We start from the raw sequence: 23,415 nt of genomic DNA on the forward strand, positions 1-23,415 counted from the left end.
AAGAGTCGTGTGCTCTACTGACTGAGCCAGCCAGGTGCCCTGTTTGGCTTTTCATTTTGTTATAAACAGAGTATCTTGTGATAAACAGATGTTTTCAGAAATTTTAAAGTAGTAAAAGATTTCTATTTTTTCCTTTATGTTTTTTTGTGTCTAGTTTAAAAAGAAATCCTTACATAATGTGAAGTAAAAAATGTTCTCCTATTAAGTTTTCCTTCTCACATCTAGGTCTTTAATCCATCTGAAATATACTCTGGCGTAGGAAATAGCAATCTAATTATACTGCTGTTCCCGTGGAAGATAACCAGTCCTAGCACCATTTACTGATTAATCCAGCTTTTACCAAGGGATTTTTAATGTCTTTTCTGTTCCTTTTTTTTGGGGTGGGGGAGGAGAGAAGTAGGGGGAGAGAGGGAGGGAGGGGGGGAGAGGGAGGTGGGGGGAGAGGGAGAGGGAGAGGGAGAGGGAGAGGGAGAGGGAGAGAGAGAGAGAGAAAATGAGCACAACCAGGGGATGGGCAGATGGAGAGAGGGACAGAGGATCTGAAGCAGGCTCACCACTGAAAGCAAAAAGCCTGATGTGGGTCCTGAACCCACGAACCGTGAGATCATGGCCTGAGCTGAAATCGGAGGTTTAACCAACTGAGCAACCCAGGTGCCTCCAATACTGCACAATCTTAATTACAGTGGCTCTGTAGTTACTGTTGATGTATAGTGATAAAGGACCTCTGCACTGTGTTATAATTTTAAAAAACTTTCTTGGGGTGCCTGGGTGGCTCAGTCAGTTGAGCATCCAAGTCTTGATTTCAGCTCAGATCATGATCCCAGAGTTGTGGGATGAACCCTGCAATGAATTCCACACTTAGTGTGGAGCCTGTTTACGATTCTCTCTCTCTCTCTCTCTCTCTCTCTCTCTCTCTCTCTCTCTCTGCCCCTCTCCCCTGGTTATGTGCATGTGCTCTCTCAAAAAAATTTAAAAAAGATATGTAGATTTAAAATTTTTTTTAATTAAGAAACTGTCTTAAAAAACTGACTGCTGGGGTGCTTGGGTGGCTCAGTCAGTTAAGCAACTGACTCGGGCTTGGTCATGATCTCGCTCGTGGTTTGTAGGTTTGAACCCTGCGTGGGTTTCTGTGCCGACAGCTCAGGGCCTGGAGCCTGCTTCGGATTCTGTGTCTCCCTATCTCGCTGACTCTCCCCCACTCACGCTCTCTCTCTCTCAAAAATAAATAAAACTTCAAAAAAAATAAATAAATTTCAGCATCAATTTCATAACTGTAGAACTGTTGAGATTTTGATTAGAATGGCTTTCACTGTATAGGTAAATTTGAGGCAAATTGGCATCTTGATAACCCCAAACCTTGTGAACATATTATATTTCCATTTATTTGGAAATTCTCTAATGTCATTCAATTTCCTCTATAAAGGTTTTACATATAAAATGCTTGATTTATTCCTATGTAAATGTTTTTGTTACTGACGGTTTTCTTTAATATTCTCATAAATCTTTATTTATATTTTTAAATGTTTTTATTTCTCTGAGAGAGAGAGAGAGAGAGAGAGAGCGAGAAAACACAAGAGGGGGAGGGGCAGAGAGCAAGCGGGAGACACAGAATCCGAAGTTGAGCTGTCAGCACAGAACCTGACATAGGGCTTGGACTCAGGAACCGCAAGACTGTGACCTGAGCCAAAGTCAGACATGTAACCAACTGAGCCACCCAGGCACCCCTGTTAATTTTCTTATAATAAAAATATATAAAATTTACCATTTTAACTATCTCTTAAAAAAAATGTTAAGTTTACTTATTTAGAGAGAGAGAGAGAGAGCATGAGCAGGGGAGGAGCAGAGAGAGAGAGAATCCCAAGTAGGCTGTGCACTACAGCCTGACTCAAGGCTCAAATACATGAACTATGAGATCATGATCTGAGCCAAAATCACAAACCGGATGCTTAACTGAGCCACCAAGGTGCCCATTTTAACCACTTAAGTATATAATCCAGTGGCATTAAGTACCTTCACAATGTTATACAACCATCACCACTATCTATTTCTAGAACTTTGTTATCATTCTAATCGGACTCCATACCCATTAAACAATAACTCCAAATTCCGCCGCCCTTCCCTAGCCCTGGTAACCTCTATTCTACTTTCTCTGTGTGTTTGCCTATCCTAGGTACCTCATATATGTGTGATCACACAACATTTGTCCCTTTGTGTCTGATTTATTGTATTTAGCATAAGGTTTCCAAGGTTCATCCATGTTATAGCATACATCAGAATTTCATTCATCTTTATGGCTGAAAAATATTCCATGGTATGTATATACCACATTTTGTTGATCCATTCACATGCTGATGGACTCTTAAGTTGTTTTCCACCTTTTGTCTGCTGTGAAGAATGCTGCTATAATAAACACTGGTGCACAACTATCTGTGTGGGTCCCTGCTTTCAGGTAGTGGAAATACTGGATCTTATTGTAATTCTTGTTTAACTTTTTGAAGAACCACCAGACTGTGTTTTCCATAAATGGTTGAACCATTTTATGTCCTTACCAGTAATGCACACAGGTTCCAGTTTCTCCACATCCTTGCCAATACTATTGACCATTAAAAAAAAAATTTTTTTTAATGTTTTTATTCGAGAGTGAGCAAGCGAGAGCAGGGGAAGGGCAGAGATAGAGATAGAGATAGAGAGAGAGAGAGAGAGAGAGAGAGAGAGAGAGAGAGAGATCCAAAGCAGGCTCCAGGCTCTGAACTGTCAGCACAGAGTCGGAGGAGGGGCCCAAACTAGTGAACTGCAAGATCATGACTTGAGTCAAAGTCAGTTGCTTAACCAACTGAGCCACCCAGGTGCCCTATTTCCCATTTTTAGAAAAAAAAGAAAATCCTACTGGGGTATGAAGTGGTATCTCATCGTGGTTTTGATCTGCATTTCCTTAATGACTAAAAGATGGCAAACATCTTTTCACATGCTTACTGGCCATTTGTGTATCTTCTTTGGAGAAATGTTGATTTAAGTCCTTTGCCCATTTTTGAATTTTCTTTCTGTTTGTGTGGTTGAATTGTGGGAATTCTTTATGTGTTCTGGATATTAATCTCTTTTCAGATATATAGTTTGCAAATATTTTCTCTCATTCTGTGGGGTGTCTTTTTACTCTCTTGATAGTGACCTTTGTTTGATGCCTAAAACTTTTATTTGATAAAGTTCAATTTTATTGTTTTCTTCTGTTGCCATTGCTTTTGGTGTCATATCCAAAAAATTACTGCCAAGTCTAATATCATGAAGATTTCCCCCTATGTTTTATTTGTTTTGTTTGGGATACCATTAGGTTATTATAAAAGAGAGACATGGAAATTATTTACATGATGGAAGATTTCACAACTTTACTAGAATGGGCAGCTTCACATGATGCCATTTCAATAATGATTTATTTTAGCCTACATACTTCCTGGGAATGTCACCAGAAATAATCCTTGTCATCCAGAACTACTTTGGTGCTTCCATATTCTGGGAGAATTTTATCTCCAACTTTCACGCTAACTAGTTGAATCTCTCTCTTTTCTCTAGAGCCCCATCCATACACTTTTCCTTGAGATTTTTCTGGAAGCAAAATGCCTCCTTTGGTTACAGTTTTGGCTATACTCCTTTCAACTAAAACTTGGTCAAAGAGGGGAAGAAACTTTCTAAACGCCTGTCCTGACATGACTGGCTGCTGCAGTTCGTACTTTGCTTTTGAGCTGCCACCACCACAAGGAGAACCCTCCCCCCCCCGCCCCGCCCTGCCCCTGCCATGTTTTCTTCTAAGAGTTTTAGAGCTTTAGCTATTACATGTACATCTTTGGTCCATTTTGAGTTAATTTTTGTATATAGTATGAGTCCAACTTCATTCTTTTGCATGTGGATATCCATTTCTCCCAGCATCATTTGTTGAAAAGACTATCCTTTCCCCACTGAATGGTCTTGTCACTGTTGTCATTTAATTTGGTTTCAGCAGTGATCATCCTCTCCTTTCAGTCCATCTACTCAATTTTAAAATTCTAAAATTTTTTTTTTTTTTTTTTTTTGCTGGGGAGAATATATGTAATAAATAATCCTCGTTAAGTACTCTTTCCACATACCCCTCCCCCCCAACCCTGTGGTCATCTAGTCCCCTCCAGCAGTTTCAAGTTTCCCTGTACCAGGAAATTCCCATTCTGGTTATTTTGTTCTATTCCTTTTCCCAATTACTGAGTCCCTTACAGTGTGGTTTGTTATCATTCTTTATCTAGTCAGGATTCACTCTTGGGTCTTTTTGGAAATCCTCGATTATGGCAATCTGAGCAGGGGAGACATAGCAGTTTCTGCCCTTCTAAGTCTGTGGTATGACAGCTGGCAATCTATCAGTCATATGGCCCAGCATCAAGAGCGGGCACTTCTGCTCTTCTGTCTCTGAAGGTACAAAAGCTAGAGACTTCCCAGCCTCAGACAGTGAATTCAGCCTTTTTGTTCGGCAACTTATAGTTCCTTGGGGGGCCAGGGAGAACAACAGGTCCTCCTATTAATAACACTCATACAGACCACCATTGCCCTTTCTTTAGGAGATATGCTGATCTCCACAAAAAGAGTCTTTCCAGGAATTTTGGTGTTTCAATCTTTTTTCCCTGGGCTCTGCACTACTGAACCTCAGGTTTTCCTGAAGGCCTGTATGTGGAAAAGTCTTGTACTTATACAACACAGAGCTTGACATTTATACATACTTCAGACACCACCTACCTGACCTAGCAGCTACTCTGCTCAGAAAAGGCAGATGGGTTTGGATTGAAAGGGATGGAGAAAGGCAAGAGGAATGCATGCATTCAAGTCATTGTTTTCCAAAATCCCCTCCAATACCAAAACTGTTAACAGGACACTCTTTGTAGAACAATAGCAAAAACCTTGTGCTAAGATTTCCAATTCCACCATTTCCAACCATCTGTCTTCATGGAGATGTCTAATGAGACAACACTCAAAATCAGAAGTTAGGACGGATGTTACTACCATCTAATCTTCAGGCTCCATTTTCTCCAACTGCCCCGATCACGTTCTTCATAGCTAAAGGCCAGTTCAGAATCATTCACTGTATTTAGTCATGTCTCTCAGTCTCTCTTCAGTGTAGACCAATCCTCAGTCTTTTTTCCTTGACTTTCTTGACCTTGACATTTGTAAAATATCCCTTGGTTTGCATTTATTTGAGATTTCCTCATGCTTAGATGACATTAGGAATGTGAACAAAGTGATGCTGAATTCTCACTGGATCCTATGAGGTGGCACATGATTTTATCTTCCAGGGTGGTGTGTGCTACGCTTCTGTACTGTCAAATTCTCAAAGTATTTTTTATTTTTTGGCTACTTCTTATGTATTTGTCCTTTGTATTTTGTGGAGAGGTACTATGAAACTGCAAATAACCCATTTCTCTTCAAATTTTTTATTTCTATGGGCATGGACTGTGGTTCCCTATTTTGTTAAGTTTTTTTGAATTTAATAAATTTCCTGAATTTTATTCAGTGTATTAAGTTATACCTCATTACTACCACTATTTACTTTGATGCTCAAACTGTCCCCTTCAAACATAAGGCATCTGTTCCCATTGGCCCGTGGGTCCTTCTGACATGTCCCTATCATTCCTTGAGCCTATCCTTCCTGTCTAGTACAATACGATGTTCCAGGATTACCCTGTACTTTTTCTAATTCAGCCCTAGAATCTGCCCCTTCTCCAAGGAGCTCTCATTCCCTTTTAGTGGAAAATGGTATTCAGAAGATAAGATTTGGGAGTGCTTACTGCTGTTGGGGTATTGCTGTTCTCAGGTCCTCTCAATGAGAAGAACTAGGACATGTATATATATATATATATATTATATACACATATAACACACATTTACACCACATATATACATACATATACACTGACACTGATATTAATTTCTACATCTCTATAATGAAAACCATGAGTTCACACTGACACATCTAATTCCAACACCACAGTTTATTCTCTTTCGCTTTCCTTTCTTATTTGTAGTGCTTTTCTGACAGTAAGAAATTTGGGTTCTATTTTCCTTGTATTTCTTTGACCAACCTTTTTGCATATAACCAATCTCCCATCTCTGCCACCAGTTCTTCCCTATGCAGATGCCTACTTCAGCTCTGACTCCCAGTTCTGAGCCACCTGTGTACTGGCCTGCCCCCTCCAACACACGTGGATATCCTTACCCTGCCTCAGACCCTACTATCATGCCAGACTGACTGCCTGCGTGGACGTCCTCTTCATCCTACGTAGGCTCTGACTCCTGACTCTACATCACCTCTCCCGTATGACACCATCCTCACAATGCTTGGGCTCTGAGACCCTCGCTCTGGGCCACTGTGGCTCCCCACCCCCACCACCTTGCCACAAGGTAGATGCCTACCTTGCTCTACCAACTTATTGGCTTTAGGACTAGATCGTTAGGGAAGGGAAGCAGAAGAAGAGACTGATTTTTTAGAAAATATATAGCTTCTTTGCTTAAAATTCTCTAATGGTTTCCCATCACATTTAAAATAAAATCCAAACTTTCCCTGGGGCTTTTAAAGGTCTACATGATACAATTTCTGTCCACCTCTCAAATCTCATTCTGTACCATTCTCCCTCTTGCCCACTCTGCTCCAAGCACAGGGGCCTTGTATTAATTCCTTGAATATTCCAAACTCATTCCTCTCCTACAGCCTTCGTAATCTCTCTTCCCTCTGCCTGCATCCCTGACCACCAATCTAAGTAACTATTCAGCTCCTCTCTCTGATCACCCCATTGGAGTTATATTTACACAGTAGTTGCTATTATCTGATATTTTCTTGTTTACTTATTTCTCTCTGTCCACTAAAACCTAAGTAAATTCCATGAGATTTGGTTCCTACTTACTGCTGTTATTTCCAGCCTCTGGCGAATGAATGCAAGTGTAAAATAAAAAACAAGGCTCTATGACAGCCATATCCTGGGAGGTCAGTGATGACAATGAGGGGTCCCTGTGCACGTTTTCATCAGAGCAGTGCTGAACGCTGCCTGCCTCCGTCAAATCTGCGACCAGAATGCAGCCACCACTCGTACAGCCTCTGCTGATGATGGAATTACTGTCGTGTGTAATACCCCCATTACCTGTGTCAGAGCTTGGATGCTCGTGTTGATGTCACCACTGGCTACTTGGGAGATAATGAAATTGATTGTGGATGCTGTATTACTGTGCATGTCGTCAAAGTGTGGAGAAACAGCCCGGATTCTAGAGAGCAGAGCAAAGGGAAAAAATTCAATCTTTGTTAGAAGACATCTCAGTGAGTTGGGATTATGCAATTCTCTGCTACCTCCAGGTCTTAGTAAAGAATTGCTCCCAGCCATACAGTGATCAGTTCTAAAACATTCTAATTGTACAGAGAGCTCTTTTCACATATGCACTCTTTTGATCATGCACTGCTCACCACTGAAATGAAAGAGATTAACTTACTTGGGTTCAGGAATAAGGACGGGTTCAAAAATGTCATCCAGTTTGTGCTGAACAAGCTCTGGCATTTCACATCGAACTGTACCGTTGTCATTTTCAATCTCATCTAGATCCAGCTGGAATTCTCGGCGAACCATCTGGGCTGCCTCAGGATGCCCACTCATGCTTCGGGCTTGGCTAAGGGAAGCAAAAGGAGGTTCCTGAACTAAAAGAAACTTCTGAAACAAAGGACAAGAGTAGCACTGCCAGTTGCCCCAAAGCTTCAAGACAGATGTTCAACTTCTGGTTTCAGCCCCCCTGAATTATTTGAGTCCTTGAGTCTAAGGCAAATGCCTTCAATGGGCCGCAATTCATGTTCATGAATATTCTCAGAGCAGATGGTTTTAACTTGTATTTGTAGTAGCTTCCAAATTATAAGTATTCTCTCCAGTTCACTAAAGCCGACAAACCTTGTGTTGCTATTCCAGAGGGGGCAGAAAATAATTCATAAAATATACTTATACTGACTCAAAGGTCTCTACTTGGTCACAAATTTAAGAAAAATCTAGACTGGCTGGTTCTTTTCTGATAAATTATCCAGTGTTAAGTTCTTCTAATCATAAGCACTCATCCATGCAGTGTTCAGTACACTTTAAACTCTGAGGTACAGTCATCTCTTTTTAGGGATATTCACTCTTGATAGGTCAGGGCCTGCATTACATCTAAGCAATAGGTATTTAAAGTTTTCAAATTCAAATTGGTTAAAATTAGACGAACGATACAGCCCAAAATAGAGCTGTCTTTCTTAGAAGGTAGTATTTTGAGTCCCTAAGCCAATTCTGGGTTGCATGCAATTTACTCAGCCTTATCTGAAGAACAGAATCCTGAATATGACCAAATATAACACAAGGAAGAAGGTGAACCAATAATTTAGCCACATGACATTGAGTGGCCACTTCTGCTAGCCAGTGGACTTCTGGGTAAGGCTTGACACATGGGATACTTATGGACACCCCTAACCTGTTAAGAGTTATAAACTCTACATCAATTGCCCTCCAGAGGGGATGAATCCAAGTCAGAAGTTAGAAAGATATAAGAGCCCTGCTAATGAGAAATTAGCAGGCAGTACTTACATCCTATAAGTGCGATACATAATTCTGTCCACGGAAAAGCAGTGAAAGAAGGCACAAGACTATTTAGAAGTGGTTTTGAGACAAAGACAAAGACAATGAAGACTGAAGGATTAAACATTTGGCTACAAGACATTTACCCAGACACTCTGTCATGCATGATAATGGCTACAAGAACTCAAGATTATGTTACAGGATAAGCTCTTAGCACACAAGGCAAAGTCCACTGAGACGTTCTTAGACAATTATCTCCATCTACATACTTGAGTTTGGAGGACATGTCCTCAGCTGGTCCCTTGCGCAGCATGTTGGCATTGGAGTTTATGCTCTGTGTGCGCTGAGGTCTCTCTTCCACCTGTTTTATTGGTGCAGCAGAAGGCCTCTTTGCTGACCGCTTAATCCTCTCCTCGAGCATGCTCATATCCTTTTCAGAAAGCTGTAAGAAGAAGCCAATTTATTACCACATACTCTACTAGAATATGAGGAGAATTAAAAACCTGATTGGAAGACTCAAAAGAGTCAATATCCATTCACATATTGAAGCAAACAGAACTTGCTATGTTAGGGTAAATTCATTTTCAAAATACTAGCTACATTTTAAAATCAACTATTGTTAAAACCTGCTATCATAAGAGAATACATGAAAGAAGGAAAGGATACAAAAAGAAAGGCCAGTAATAACTCTAAACGAAAAAATCAAAGATTAAATGATGCTTCCTCATGTTTGCTGTGTCACCACTATGTGAACTACAGGTAAGAAGCTTCACCTGTGACCATCTATAAAATTCCCATCTGCTTTATCTCCTTTGCCGACCTGTAGTGAGGATTTAATTAGATTAGTACAGCTAAAAATACATAAACACAGTGTAAATACTAGGAAGTAACTGGAATGAAGGACTGAGGTGCAAGCATAAGCAAATGGCTCAAAGGAAGTAAGGAATCTGAGATAGCACCTGATGTGTCTGCAGAATGTGGCTTATGGCTGTGGGACTCTTTTGATGTGACAGGTACCCGATTCTACATTATACACGAGTACTTGTTCACTACAAAGTAAATGCACTGAAAATTACAGAGCAGATTTCTAGACAGAATATAAATCCCAAACTAGTTCTGGATTTCCCGATTCAAAAATAGCTCTCGGGGCGCCTGGGTGGCTCAGTCAGTTAAGTGTCTGACTCTTGATTTTGGTTCAAGTCATGATCTCATGTTCTGTGAGATTGAGCCCCACATCGGGTTCTGTGCTGACAGCGTGGAGCCCGCTTGGGATTCTCTCCTCTCCCTCTCTCTGTTCCTCCACTGCTCCTGCTCTCCCTCTCTTAACTTAAAAAAAAAAAAAAAAAAAAAAGCTTTCATTTTCTAAAGCAAACTGTGTGAGTAGAAGGCTCAGAAAAGAAAATCTGATTTCCTGTAAGGTACATATAAATGTCCTGTAACAGTCAGAGACACCCTCAAGGGTTTATCTGGACTCTAAGACACATTGATGGGTTTAGTTTAATAAAAAGTGGTAACAACTTAGCTAGAGTCGAGATGGCATGAAAGCTGAACACCCAAGTGATTCTGCAATTCACAACACGTTAAAAATGTCCACAAAATGTCACTCACAGTTCCAATCAGTTTGAACACCTGATCCCCGTGTACATTGTACACGGTGACGATGGTATTGAGGGCAGCATTGCGCACAGCATTGTCACGGTCTCCGATGTGAATTGCTATCTCCTTTAAGGCTTTCCCTGGGGTTGGTTGGCAAACATTCATGCCATAGGACTCGACCAGACACCCCAGTTCTTCCAGGCACTCTGATGGGGGAGGAAGATTAGACTGATGAGACCCAACACACATTTGGCATAGAGACTTATCTTTGCTAGATAAAATTTCCTTGGCATACATAAAAGACTAAAATCCTATACTGGTTCTACCTAGAATTTTTCCTTGTTTATTGCCTTCTGATAAAACACACAATAATGATGTTACAGCAAGTGCTCCTGGAAGAAAGGGATGCCTGTGAGTCAGATGGCCCCTGTGCACTTGATTTTGTCACCAGGGTGTTAACTGAGTGGTGCCCGTGTCACCGGACACTGTGGCACCACCAGTGTGCAACTCATCATTCTCACAGTCCAAATCAGAAGATTGGAATCAATCACTCAGACACTGAAGAATTATCCTTGTTCATCTACAAACTCTTTCTTTTAGAGGTCACTGCTGCATAGACTCACGCTTCTATTTAAATTGTTGCTTCACCTGCTCTTTGCTTAGAGTTTTTGGATTTGGTTCCTTCCATGATGAAGGGGAACATCTTGCTGGCTGGGTAGACAAGGCACATCCGGTTCAGGATGGCACGGACATCTTTACGAATGACATCCTTTGGTTCTCCAACCTAGTCGACAAGGAAAATAATGACTGAGGCATTTCCTGAGTAGCAAAGGGTCCTCCCATGAGTCACTACCTTTTGGAAGAATAGGGGCACAGGAGTAAGTGGTAGAAGGTATCTTCACAGAATAAATGAAAAAGGGCGAGGGCATAAAGGATAGGAACTGAGGTCAGCCGGGAACTTGGGCAGTCTTCCAGAGTGAGAACAACGCATTACCTTGAGGATGAGATAAGGGATGAAGGAAGATGCTTCGTTCTCAGTCAGATGATATTCCTCCTCACTTAGCAGTGTGAAGAGCAATTTTAAATATTCTAGGGCTTTCATTAGGACGCTTGTATTGGTGTCAAAAAACCGCAGGGTAAGCCACTTTAAGATGAGATCCAGGCAACCAATTACACCCTCTTTTTCACTCTCCAAGTGCTTAAAACAAAAGACAAATAAGACTGTATAAAAATGTAAGTTCTATTAGGTAAGTCCTTTATAAATTTTACTAGATTCCAAGAAGAAAATAATAGCTTTTTGAGCTATTTAGGACCTAAAATTATAGACATTTATTCTATCAAACAATAAAACAGCTCTAAAAACAGAGAACATGTTGTATTCTAGTTCCCTCTCAAGTCACGTGAATTTCTGGGTATTCACAAGGCTCAGTATTTTCACGGGTCTGAGATAATCATAGTTATCTCTTGCAAACCTACATCAACCATGACAGCAAGGGCTTTGTTATGATGCTGAAAGTCTGAGTGAAACATCTCATCTTGTAGCCACTTAGCCACGCAGCTAGACATCTGAGTCTTTAGTTGCTCAATGTATTCATCCCGTGGAGTAGTAAAATTCCACTTCAGCACCTGAAAAAAAAAAAACAGTGAAAAGGGACTGTAAGATGTTCAACTGAAATGAGGCAGAGAAGAACTCTATTTAAAAGCAGCTGCAGAAATCAATTAAATAAGATATTTTAAAATTCAACAAGATTAATTTGTAATTAAATATGAGTGCGAAATGTATTCTTGAGCTGTCATACATCGGGAAGCTTAACTCTTAAAATCTAGGAATAGAATAACATTCCGCAGTTCTCACTACAAAGACCAATGCTCTATTATTGTATAACATGGTAGACACTGTTGGTACAATTTCAATAAGGGGAAAATTTGAAATAGCTATCAAAATTTAAAAAATACACACCATTCTAGGAGGAGTTTAATAAAGATATATTCACACATGTGCACAAATGCCTACATTCAAAGATGCTTATGACAGTGTAGTTTATAACACTGAAAGACTAGAAGCAACCTAAATGTTTACATTGTAGGTTGGGGATAAAGAAAGGTACATACATATGATGTACCAATAAAAAGAATGAATGCATATAAACACGCAGATATGAATAGCCTTTAAGATATTTCAAACATCATTAAAAGAAAAGAATAAAACACAGAAGAATATGGCATGTTCCCCTGTGCATAAAAGGCAGGCCATATGTTTATACATATATGATTGTATTGCATGAAATACTGACACTTCTGGAGTAACACACAAGAGCACTGGTAATAATGTCCTTCCTATGGAGGAGGACTAGAAGGGGTGACATGCTTCTCACACTACTCTCTGCACATTTCATATTGCTTGAACTAAGAAAAAATAACAACATGTATATATTGTAACAAAAAAAATTTAACTGCCTGATAATACTAAAATAAATCGAAAGAGAAATGACCGAACTAAGCAGATACAGTCACCAAATCTGGCTTTTATGATATCAGGCACAAGAAGGGTTAAACGAGTGGCCTATTACCTATGTGTAGTTGACAAAAATCAATGAATACTTTCCATTCTTCGATTATAAAAATTAAAACAACTTTTATTTCTTTCCATTTGGAGGAAGAATAGGCAGTAGCTCCATTCCATAGTTCCTTTTGTAGGAACTAATGCTCCCATAGAGCCGTCTTAGAGAAATAAGCCATAATTTATAAGCAAAAGATTTAGTTCATTGTTAGATAGTTCACAATGAAATGAATTCCAGACAGCAAAGTTATTCTTGATTACAAAGCAAAACAAAAAAGCAAAAACCTACTGAGGATTCTTATCCCTTTCTTACCTTTAATCCTTTTTCATCTTTCATTCTTTGCTCCTTTCCATTTGGAACAACAATGAAGATAGGACCAGATTTGTCTTCATCTTCCTTTAAGCTGGTTTTGCTGGGCACTTTCTTTCCTTGTGCACTCTGCAGCCAAGGTTCAGGGAATACTGGTTAGGAATGTGATGTTGCTGCCCAGTAAGAGCGCACTATAAAAACCATACACTCTCCACATTGTATTCTTCATGATAGAAACAGATAAGTCACAGAATTGTGCACGTTATGTTTTTGTACAGGTTTTTCAGAAATGTTTCTAATAGCATTCTCAGGTAACTGTTGGTTAGTCCTTAGACTGGCACGCAACATAGCTGGAAAAACTCTATTACCTGTCATTGGTTTGGGTCACAGCCTTTGTTTATTGGACAGTTCTTTCTTGAAATCTTCAACACCATTTATGGTTTTCCATATTAATGACTTCCATATTAATGACATTTTGAATGACATTCACACACTTCACATCATTTAGTTGAGAAAGCTTTTGTTTCTCTGCATATAAAATATATCTCTAGGGGCACCTGGGTGGCTCAGTCGGTTAAGCGTCCTGGACTTCAGCTCAGGTCATGATCTCATGGTTTGTGAGTTCTAACCCTGCACTGAGCTCTGCACTGACAGTACAGAAGCTGCCTGGGATTCTCTCTCTCTGCTCCTCCCCCCCGCCCAATGCTCTCTCCCTCTCCCTCAAAATATATAAATAAACTTAAAAAAATAAAAGTAAATATATCTCTATCATATAGCTATACCTGAGAGTCTCTGAACTTGATTCTAGGGAAACTTGCTAGAAACATTTTAAGTTATTAAAGTGGTTTTGAAAAATAATCCAAGAGTTTGAATTTTTGTATCAGATGGAAAAGAAAATAGTGAACCTCACTACGTATATTTAATTTTAAAACAGGAACCATTATTAACAAAAATGTAGGAAGAGTCCAGTATTTCTAGTAGGCCAGAATTTCTTTCTAGTTCAAACACTGAAGTCATTCAGTCAAAACAAGTATGAGATCATTTATGTGAAACTGTAAACTGCAAAAGACTTGTGGTGGGGGGGGGGGGGGTGGGGGGCCGTATAGCATTAAGAACAGAGTCAAAAATACTTCAAAGCACATGTGACCAAAATACTAAAATAAGCACTTGTTAAATTTGGGATGAGGACAGTGGGGGAGGACAGGAAAAGAACAGCTTCATTGGACAGCTTAGAGGATAATTACCTATTTAACTCATTGAGTTAAAGGACCATGCATATGGAAAAATAACTGTAATATTCAGATGAATAGCCAGTGTGCCCATTGTATCTGGCATATAATAATAAATGCACTAGGTAATAAAACGGTTCTTAGTCTGGCATTTTTTTCATTAGTTACATGTAATTGATTAGATGGTTTTCTCTATGTATATTTGCTATTATATTTATTACCAACCGTACAGTTCTGCAATTTTCTTATATAAGTTTTAATCAATACCCTGAATACAGTGATAGGTTCTGAATCTCGGTATAGAAACTGATGACAATTTGCTGTGATTCAAAAACTTAATGAAATAAAAAGATTCCCAGGAGATTTCTGCCCTTTATCTCCTCCCCGAAATATTTAAAGTTAAGCATTCGAACATATTTATTTTATTTTTAATTTTATGTTTGTTTATTTTTGAGAGCGAGAGAGACTGAGCATGAGTGGGAGAGGGACAGAGAGAGAGAGAGGGAGATACAGAATCTGAAGCAGGCTCCATGCTCTGAGCTGTCAGCACAGAGACCGATGCGGGGCTTGAACTCACAGACCACGAGATCATGACCTGAGCCGAAGCTGGCCACCCAACCGACTGAGCCACCAGGTGCCCCTATCTTTTTAATTTTTTTTTTTATGTTTATTTATGTTTGAGAAAGAGGAGACAGAGTGCTAGTAGAGAAGGGGCAGAGAGAGAGAGAGACAGAGAGAGAGAGAGACAGATCTCAAAGCAGGCTTCAGGCTCCATACTGTCAGCACAGAGCCCGACGTGGGGCTCAAACTGATGAATTGTGAGATCATGATCTGAGCCAAGTCAGACGCCTAACCGAATGAGCCACCCATGTGCCCCTGAACATATATTTCTTTAAATGTCCAACTCTGCATGGATGCTAAAGGGACTGGTGATTCATCAAAATAAGTCCCACTGGTGCAGGGACAGACGGTATTTCCTTGTAGACTCATTAGGATACCTTCTAGCACGATGACTTAACTGTGCCAAGTTTGAAGGAAGCTGATCACTACCTTCCTTTTCTTAAATCAGACTCAGCCTAAGTGATTCTGCCAGAGCTACATAGGACTTCTTTCTTCACTACTGCAAATCTTCCCCAAAGGTCTGCATGACAAAACCCATGACAGCACCTCTTGAGAGCAGGATGTCTCTGTTTTGGGGCCTTACTTAAAACAAGCCACAGAAACAGGCATAAATAATTAACTTTATAATTTGATAATATCAAGAGTGATAATGTTTTTCATGCATAATATGATCTTTCCTAATAGAATAACATTGTGCATAAAACACACTTAAAAGCAATTCTACATCTAAGTATGCAGAGTTAACATACCTTTGCTTTAGAGGAAACTCCTAGAGCTTTGGCCTTTTTTGGATCAGGCTTGGGTTCTACAGTGCTGGAAACAGAATCTTCAACAGGTGCTTTGAGAAAAAAAGGGATCTACTATAAATATAAACTCTAATATCACTTTGTTCTGAGCAGGTTAAATATATAATGACGAGAAGGCCTACAGTTTTACATGTGTCAATTTAGCAAGCATTTTCAGTTAGATTTTTTTCCCTAATCTTTTTTCAGCCTGACTTTTTAAGCATAACCCTATGAAATTAACTCAATAAATCTACATCTGCTTTGCCAACATTTAAGCTGAAGTTTTTTTTTAATTTTTTAAATTAATGTTTTTATTTATTTGTGAAGGAGAGAGAGAGAGAGAGAGAGAGACAGAGCATGAGTGGGGGAGGAACAGAGAGAGGGGGAAACACAGAATTTGAAGCAGGCTCCAGGCTCTAAGCTGTCATCACAGAGCCCGATGGGGGGCTTGAACCCACGAACTGTGAGATCATAACCTGAGCCGAAGTCGGATGCTTAACCGACTGAGCCACCCAGGCACCCCTAAGCTGAAGTTTTAAAACTATTTTCTAAATAGCAGTTAAGAAACCTTTTCCCTAGATTGATACATCCTTAAGGACAGGGCCTGTCATCTTTGATACTCGGTATTTATCATATAGCAAGATTCCAACAAATGGTGTAATTGAATACATACTTTGATACCAACAGTTTTACACATGTAAGATTTCTAACTCTGTAGCATCAACAGTTTCTACCCCCCTAAACAGAATAATATTATTTTATTTAATAATAAAATAGTAGAGAAGGGGTTAAAGAGTAGAGTTTTATTTATACACAATGGAATTTTAACATCAGGGTGAAGAAACCAAGAATTTTCTCTAAATGATTAGTAAATGTTAGAATGGATCAACAAATGGGCAGTGCAGTGGAAGGAGGACCCATTTGGGAATGAGAAAGAGGAATTCTATGCTGGTGAATTCAGGCACTGACTGGTCGTCCCTGTACCCGTCACTTGATCTTCTGGGTTTCTTCATCTGTTAATAAAGGGGATTAAACTAGATGGTCCCAGTTCCCCCTCTAACTATAATATCCAATAGCAGAAAACAGTATAGAAACCTTAAAAATAAGGAGCACTTGCTTTCTGGAGTATTTCAATACATTATTCCAAACTCCTTTTTTGGACTTGGAAACCAAATTAATCATCTTCATACCTTCAGCATACTTCATAGCATAAAACTTCTCAAGTGTTTGTGGTAGGAGGGTAAAGGGGGCGGGCGGGAGGGCAGGCCTATGATTTAAGCTGTTAGGGAAAATGGTAAAAAATGAAAGCTTGATTTCTTTTTTGAGTTCCCCTGGGCTTAACCCTCTCAAAATACCATTACCTGAAGCTGGCTGGAATTTGGCTGGAGCTGACCCTCCCATCGGTTTGGAAGCTGCTTTAGCAGATGCAGCAGGCTTGGCTGGCATGTTAGCTTTGGCTTTCTCTAGCATGGCCAGTACCTGATCTTTAGAAGTTGGCTAGGGAGACAATGTAACAGGAGAGGTGAGAGGTCACATACATGATACACTCATACTATGCTTACTAACAGAGCTGCTGTCAAACACATCCTTGAGCTCCTACGTTTGAAATACCAATGAAATAAGGGAGGCGGCACACAGTGCAAGAGAAATAACACACATTATGAAGTCACACTAAATTAGCTACCATTCTAGAAGGTCACAATTTTCTGCAGAGTAAGGTTGAGTTCTACACACTGTTAAATATTATATTTTTGCTGCATTGGGATTTCAAGTGAAACTCTTAGGAGGTAATATGATCTCCTGCCGATATCAATTCATATTCAATATTTTTCTAATGGCTTTTAACAGCAGCAACAACAGGAAGCAGTACCTTTAGTTTCCCAGTGGCCTTGGCCATTTTCTCATATCCCAAGTGCATCATGAAGAATGGCAAGGCATCTTGGGCCTTCTTCCGCACATCTCCATTACGGTCCTCCAGGCAGGAGTAGAGATGAGGAACACAAAGGATGAGGTCTGTGGGGGTGGAACGAAGACTCGGCAGTTTCTCAGCCAACCAGCCCAGAAGCTGCCAAAGGAAAGGAAGACCAGTGACACACTTCAAGTGGGAAAGTAGCACTTACGATCTTAGGCTTAATGATTCCATCAGTACGAAACACTGAATGAGTTCTTACACTACAACTTCCCAAAATAAAATCAGTAATTTTTATTGTTCAAGAAATTTACTATACTTAAATAATAGACACAAAGAAGATAATATTCCTACAGATAAAAACATGGTTCCCTGGACCGTACTTGGGCATTAAATTATAAAGCTTTAATAGTTCTTAATGCATTTTAAAGATGAAAAACTTTCACTTCACTTCTTTAAAATTTCTAAGAATTATTCAGTAGAGAAGATGCAGAACACTGATTTGATCAGAAGAGGACAAATTCTACTACAACTTCTAGTTCAGCCTTACATCGACAGTTTCTCTCTATTCCTTTAAAATAATTCATATCTGTATGTATTTTTAAAGTCTTTATTAATTTTTTTAAAATTTATTTTGAGAGAGAGAGAGTGCACATAAGTGGGAGAGGGGCAGAGAGAAAGGGAGATAGAATCCCAAGCAGGCTCTGCACTGGCAATGCAAGAGCCCGACATGGGGCTCAAACCTACGAGCTATGAGAGAACGACCTGAGCCAAAACCAAGAATTGGACGCTTTATCAACTGAGCCACCCAGGCGCCCCTGTATTTATTTTTTAACTGAAGTTTTTATTGAAATGATTATAGTCACATGGAGTTATAAGAAGTAATACAGAGATCCCATGCACATTTTGCTCAGTTTCCACTCACAGTAGCTGTATACAAAATTATATTATAGTATAACTAGCAGGATACTGACACTGATACAATCCACTGATCTTGTTCAGACATCCCCAGCTTTACTATTCTCATTTGTGACTGTGTGTACATTTAGTTCTGTACACTTTTATCACACGTTAGTACATCTGCCACCACAGTCAAGATTTTATTTTTTTTAAGGATATATTTTTTATTTAATTTGAGAGAGAGCACAAGTGGGGGAGAGGCAAAGAGAGCGAGGGAGAAAGAATCTCAAGCAGCCTCCACACTATCCACAAAGAGCTCAATGTGGGGCTCGAACACTCCAACCGAGAGATCATAACTTGAGCTGAGATCAAAGAGTTGGGAGCTTAACCAACTGCGCCACTCAGGCACCCCCCTAAATTTTCATTTTTACAGAATAAATGTATAAGATCAAAATCACTGGGTCATATAGTAACTACATATTTAGTTTTATAAAAAGCTAAACTCTTTTCCCAGAGTGGCTGTACCATTTTACATTTTCTCTAACAGAATGTTCAAATTTCTCTACATCCTTGCCAGCATCTGGTATTATTACTTTCTTTATTTTAGTAATTCTGATAGTTGTATAGGGATGTGTCACTGTAGTTTTAATTTGCATTTCCCTTATTGCTAATACTACTGAACAACTTTCATGGGCTTATTTGCCAGCTGCATATCCTCTTCTGTAAAACATCTGTTCATGTCTTTTGCCCATTTCCTTTCCTTTTTTTTTTTTTTAAAGTAGGCTCTACATCCAATATGGGGTTTGAACTCATGACCCTGAGATCAAAAGTTGCATGCTCTCTGACTGAACAAGCCAGATGCCCCATCTTTTGCCCATTTTCTGTTTTCTTCTTCTTTTTTTTAAGTAGGCTTCATGCTCATCGTGAAGCCCAACGTGGGGCTCGAATTCATGACCTGAGCTGAGATCAAGTCGGATGCTCAACCGACTGAGCCACCAGGCCCCCCTTGCTCATTTTCTAATTAGATTTTTTTTTTTTTATTGTTTTGAGAATTGTTTTTTTTTTTTTCAACGTTTATTTACTTTTGGGACAGAGAGAGACAGAGCATGAACCGGGGAGGGGCAGAGAGAGAGGGAGACACAGAACCGGAAACAGGCTCCAGGCTCCGAGCCATCAGCCCAGAGCCTGACGCGGGGCTCGAACTCACGGACCGCGAGATCGTGACCTGGCTGAAGTCGGACGCTTAACCGACTGCGCCACCCAGGCGCCCCGAGAATTCTTTACATACATATTCTAAGTAATGGTCCTTTATTGGATGCAAAGTTTATAAATATTGTCTCCTGCTCTGTAGCTGACTTTCATCATCTTCACATGGTCTTTTGCACAGTAAAAGTTCTTAATTTTTACTGAGGTCCAACTTACCAAGTTCTCCCTTTGATGGGATTGTGGTTTTGGTGTCAAGTCTAAGAATTCTTTGCCTGAAGAATTTCTGTATTCTGAAGGTTTTCACTGATGTTATCTTTAAAAGTTCTACAGTTTTCTGTTCTACATTTAAGTCCATGATCCATTTTGAGTTAATTTTTGTGTTAAATGAAAGGTTTAGGTTGAGGTTTATTGTTCTATCTATAGATGTCAAAGGCTCTAGAATCACTTGTTGAAAAGGCCAGCCTTCCCTGCACTAAATTACTTTGGCAACTTAGTCAAAAATTAGTTGATCAGATTTGTGTGGGTCTATTTCTTGGTTTCCTCTTCAGTTCTATTGACCTGTGTCTGTCCTCTCCTCCCCCAACCACCCATACCAGTTTCTTGATTATGTTAACAATATGTGAGTCTTAATATATGGTAGAGTGATTATTTCCATGTTTTTCTTCTTTGTCAAGATTGTTTTAGCTAGAATATAAATTTTAGGATAAACCTGTCTCTATAAAAAAACTTGCTGCAAGTTTGGTGGGAATTACATTAACCCTATAGATCAATTTGAGGAGAACTGACATCCCTGTTACATTGAATCTTCCCATCTATGAACATGGCATGTCTTTCCATCTATTTGGGTCTTCCCAAATAGATGAATTCTTTCAACAGTATTCTGTAATTTTCAGTATACACACTCACTGTGTAGTTGTTTTGCTAAGTGTACATGTAAGGATTTCATTTTCTTTGGAGTGATTGTAAATGGTCCTTTCATTTCAGTTTCTGTATATACACTGTATTATAAAGAAATGTGATTGATTTTTGTGTGTTAATTTTGTATCCTGCAGTCTTACTGAACTCATTTATTAGCTCTAAGAGTTTACTTGTAGATTCCTTAGGATTTTCTATGTAGACAGTTATCTGCAATTAAGGATAGTTTCACTTATTTTTTTTTCCAACCTGTCTTTCATCTTTTTTTTTTAATTCTTTTTTCCTTTTTTGGGGAGAGAGGGGGGAGAGAGGGGCAGAGATAGAGAGGAAGAGGGGGAAAGAGACAGGATCTCAAACAGGCTCCATACTCAGTGTTCAGCGTGAAGCCCAAAGCAGGGCTCGATCCCATGACCCTGGAAACATGACCTGAGCCAAAATCAAGAGTGTATGCTCAACCGACTGAGCCACCCAGGCGCCCCCGTCTTCCATTTCTTTTTCTTGCATCGCTGCAGTGCCCAGAACTTGCCAGACTACGCTGATTAACAGTAGTGAAAACATATCATTTCTACTCGTAGGAGGAAAGCATTCAGTCTTTCACCACTAAGTATGACATTACCTATATAAGTTTTTTGTAGATGCGCTTTAGCAAGAAGAGGTAGTTCTCTTCTATTACTAACTTGCTCAGAGTTTTTGTCATGAATAGATGCTGGATTTTCTCAAATCCTTTTTTTGTGTCAACTGATACAATTACATGATTTTTCTTCTTTGGCCTGTTGGTACTGATGGATTTTTGAATGTTGAATTCTATTTTTATGTTCTGATTAAAACCTCTTGAACCTTGAACTTCAGAGTTCAAGAAAAGAGAAAATTTCACAAAAAGGCTAGTCCTTTAAAAAATTCTATTTTTAGGGTGCCTGGGTGGCTCAGTCGTTAAGCATCTGACTTTGGCTCAGGTCATGATGTTACAGTTTGTGAGTTTGAGTCCCACATGAGGTGAGTTTGAGCCCCACTTTGGGTAAAACACAAGTTCTGGTAAACCCCTCTTCTCTCTCTCAACCCCTTACTCACTTGTGTCCTCTCTCTCAAAAAATAATTTTTATTGTTAAAAAAGTATATGAGGTGCGCCTGGGTAGCTCTGTCAGTTAAGCATCTGACTTCTGGCTCAGGTCATGATCTTGCAATACGTGAGTTCAAGCCCCGCATCAGGCTCTGTGCTGACAGCTTGGAGCCTGGAGCTTGCTTTGGAATCTGTGTCTCCTCTCTCTCTCAAAAATAAATAAATTTAAAAAAAAATTTTTTTTTTTTTAAAGTATATGAAAGGGGGGAAAAAAGAGGTACATGAGTATAAAAGCTCCAGGAATTTGGTTTCATTTTATTAACTGTTTCATAATGAAACTCAATTCTACCTCTACATGCATATTTATTAGGCAGGTCCACACCTAAGAAGGTAAAAGACATGAGTAAACACATTGTATATGTAGTACTTACCTCTTGCCTCAAGAAAGGATTTTCCTTTTTGAGTTCTTCAGAAAGATCTTCTCCCTCCAGCCATTCCTTCATGCCTGTCTGTTCTGCCCAAGCATTCACAGTCGCTAGGGCAGCCGCCCGAACATTGTTCTGAAGGGAGGAGAAAATTAGTAAAGATAGTATCAGTTATGGTTTGGAGATAGGGAGTGAAAAAGGTTGTTACTTGGGGATACGAACAATGGAGGTTTCTCTAAGGTCCACATGAACATACTTGGAATCAACTTGTCTGACACAGAATCTAGTTCTATGGTTGTACTGAAAATCTAAAGTAGAAACATAAAACTCCATTGTAAAGATGCTGTCGGTTAAATCAGACAAAAACAGTCACCTGGGTATAACATATCATGTAAGAGGAATTAACTCAGAGGTTCTGTTCCCTGAATCTCTGGGGTGGTTATATCCATGGTTATCTGCTAAAGAATGTAATTCCACATGGTAGAAAACTCAAGAGTTAGAATCAAATTACTAACAATTTGCCCAAACACTTACGTTTTCCTATTAATTTGCATTCGTAGCATGAGGACTTACTGACATGAAAAATATTAAAATATCCCAATTCCTCACATTAAATGAATTGCACAAAAATAAAGACACATTCAAATATTCAATCTAGGGCTAAATATAAGAGGCTTGCTACTTTCAAGGAGACTGATTCTAGGACTGTGAAACTGCAAGTACTGGAAGATTCTGCTCCAGTGGTCCAGAACAAGGTGGAAAATAAAGGACCCCCAAATTCATAAACTTATTCACTCTTTTTAACAGCACTTATAACAATGATGTCATAATCCTAATAGCCAACATTTTTTGAGTGCACACTACAGGAGACACTAATAGGTATCTTAGGTACAGATTATTTAGTTCTATAGGAATAAAATCTCACAGATAACAACACTGAACCTCAAAGAAGATAAATAACTTATCTAAGGGTCACAAAGCTAGTGACCTATCTGTTCACCTTCATATTTCCTGGAGGTAAAGATGTTTACTATTTTCCTTCTAATGTTCTCTTCCCTGCAAAGTTTATAGACTGTGTATGTGTACTCTTACATGTACATCTAAGAACTATTCTTAGCCCACGAACATGTCTGGCCTATTCCAAAAAGGAGTGAGGTCAGGAGTCAGGCTTACCTTGCTGTCTCCAAGGACTGTGATGATAGGGATGCCTAAGTTCTTCACATGTTGCTTGATATTTGGGCCCATTGCTACGGCCAGCTGCTGGAGGATATTCAATGTTTGTTGCACCTAAGTGGGAAAGAGCCAACACTTGAAACC

The 23,415-nt window shown here is 39.4% G+C and overlaps 1 protein-coding gene and 1 non-coding gene across 5 annotated transcripts in view; both read right to left on the minus strand.

The window, feature by feature from the left end:
• The window catches only part of CKAP5 (cytoskeleton associated protein 5), a 113,183-nt gene that overhangs the window by 12,825 nt on the left and 76,943 nt on the right, over positions 1–23,415 (minus strand). For 3 of the 4 annotated variants that reach the window (XM_019812357.2, XM_019812359.3, XM_019812358.2), the window contains exons 23-36: positions 23,272–23,385; positions 22,105–22,233; positions 17,557–17,751; positions 17,048–17,183; positions 15,651–15,739; positions 13,055–13,180; positions 11,658–11,807; positions 11,176–11,379; positions 10,830–10,965; positions 10,194–10,387; positions 8,855–9,027; positions 8,595–8,618; positions 7,486–7,659; positions 7,143–7,263 (exon numbers count right to left, since the gene is read on the minus strand). In XM_019812357.2, coding sequence (XP_019667916.1) covers positions 7,143–7,263; positions 7,486–7,659; positions 8,595–8,618; positions 8,855–9,027; positions 10,194–10,387; positions 10,830–10,965; positions 11,176–11,379; positions 11,658–11,807; positions 13,055–13,180; positions 15,651–15,739; positions 17,048–17,183; positions 17,557–17,751; positions 22,105–22,233; positions 23,272–23,385 — 1,965 coding nt within the window. The remainder of the gene's footprint in view (positions 1–7,142; positions 7,264–7,485; positions 7,660–8,594; positions 8,619–8,854; positions 9,028–10,193; positions 10,388–10,829; positions 10,966–11,175; positions 11,380–11,657; positions 11,808–13,054; positions 13,181–15,650; positions 15,740–17,047; positions 17,184–17,556; positions 17,752–22,104; positions 22,234–23,271; positions 23,386–23,415) is intronic. The other variant, XM_011286866.3, reaches the window with a different exon arrangement.
• LOC111556858 lies at positions 10,592–10,703 on the minus strand. The gene has a single exon (XR_002736574.2). It is a non-coding gene; the product is annotated as a small nucleolar RNA SNORD67 (small nucleolar RNA).

This window comes from Felis catus, chromosome D1 (genome assembly GCF_018350175.1).
Source record: "Felis catus isolate Fca126 chromosome D1, F.catus_Fca126_mat1.0, whole genome shotgun sequence".
NCBI lineage: Eukaryota > Metazoa > Chordata > Mammalia > Carnivora > Felidae > Felis > Felis catus.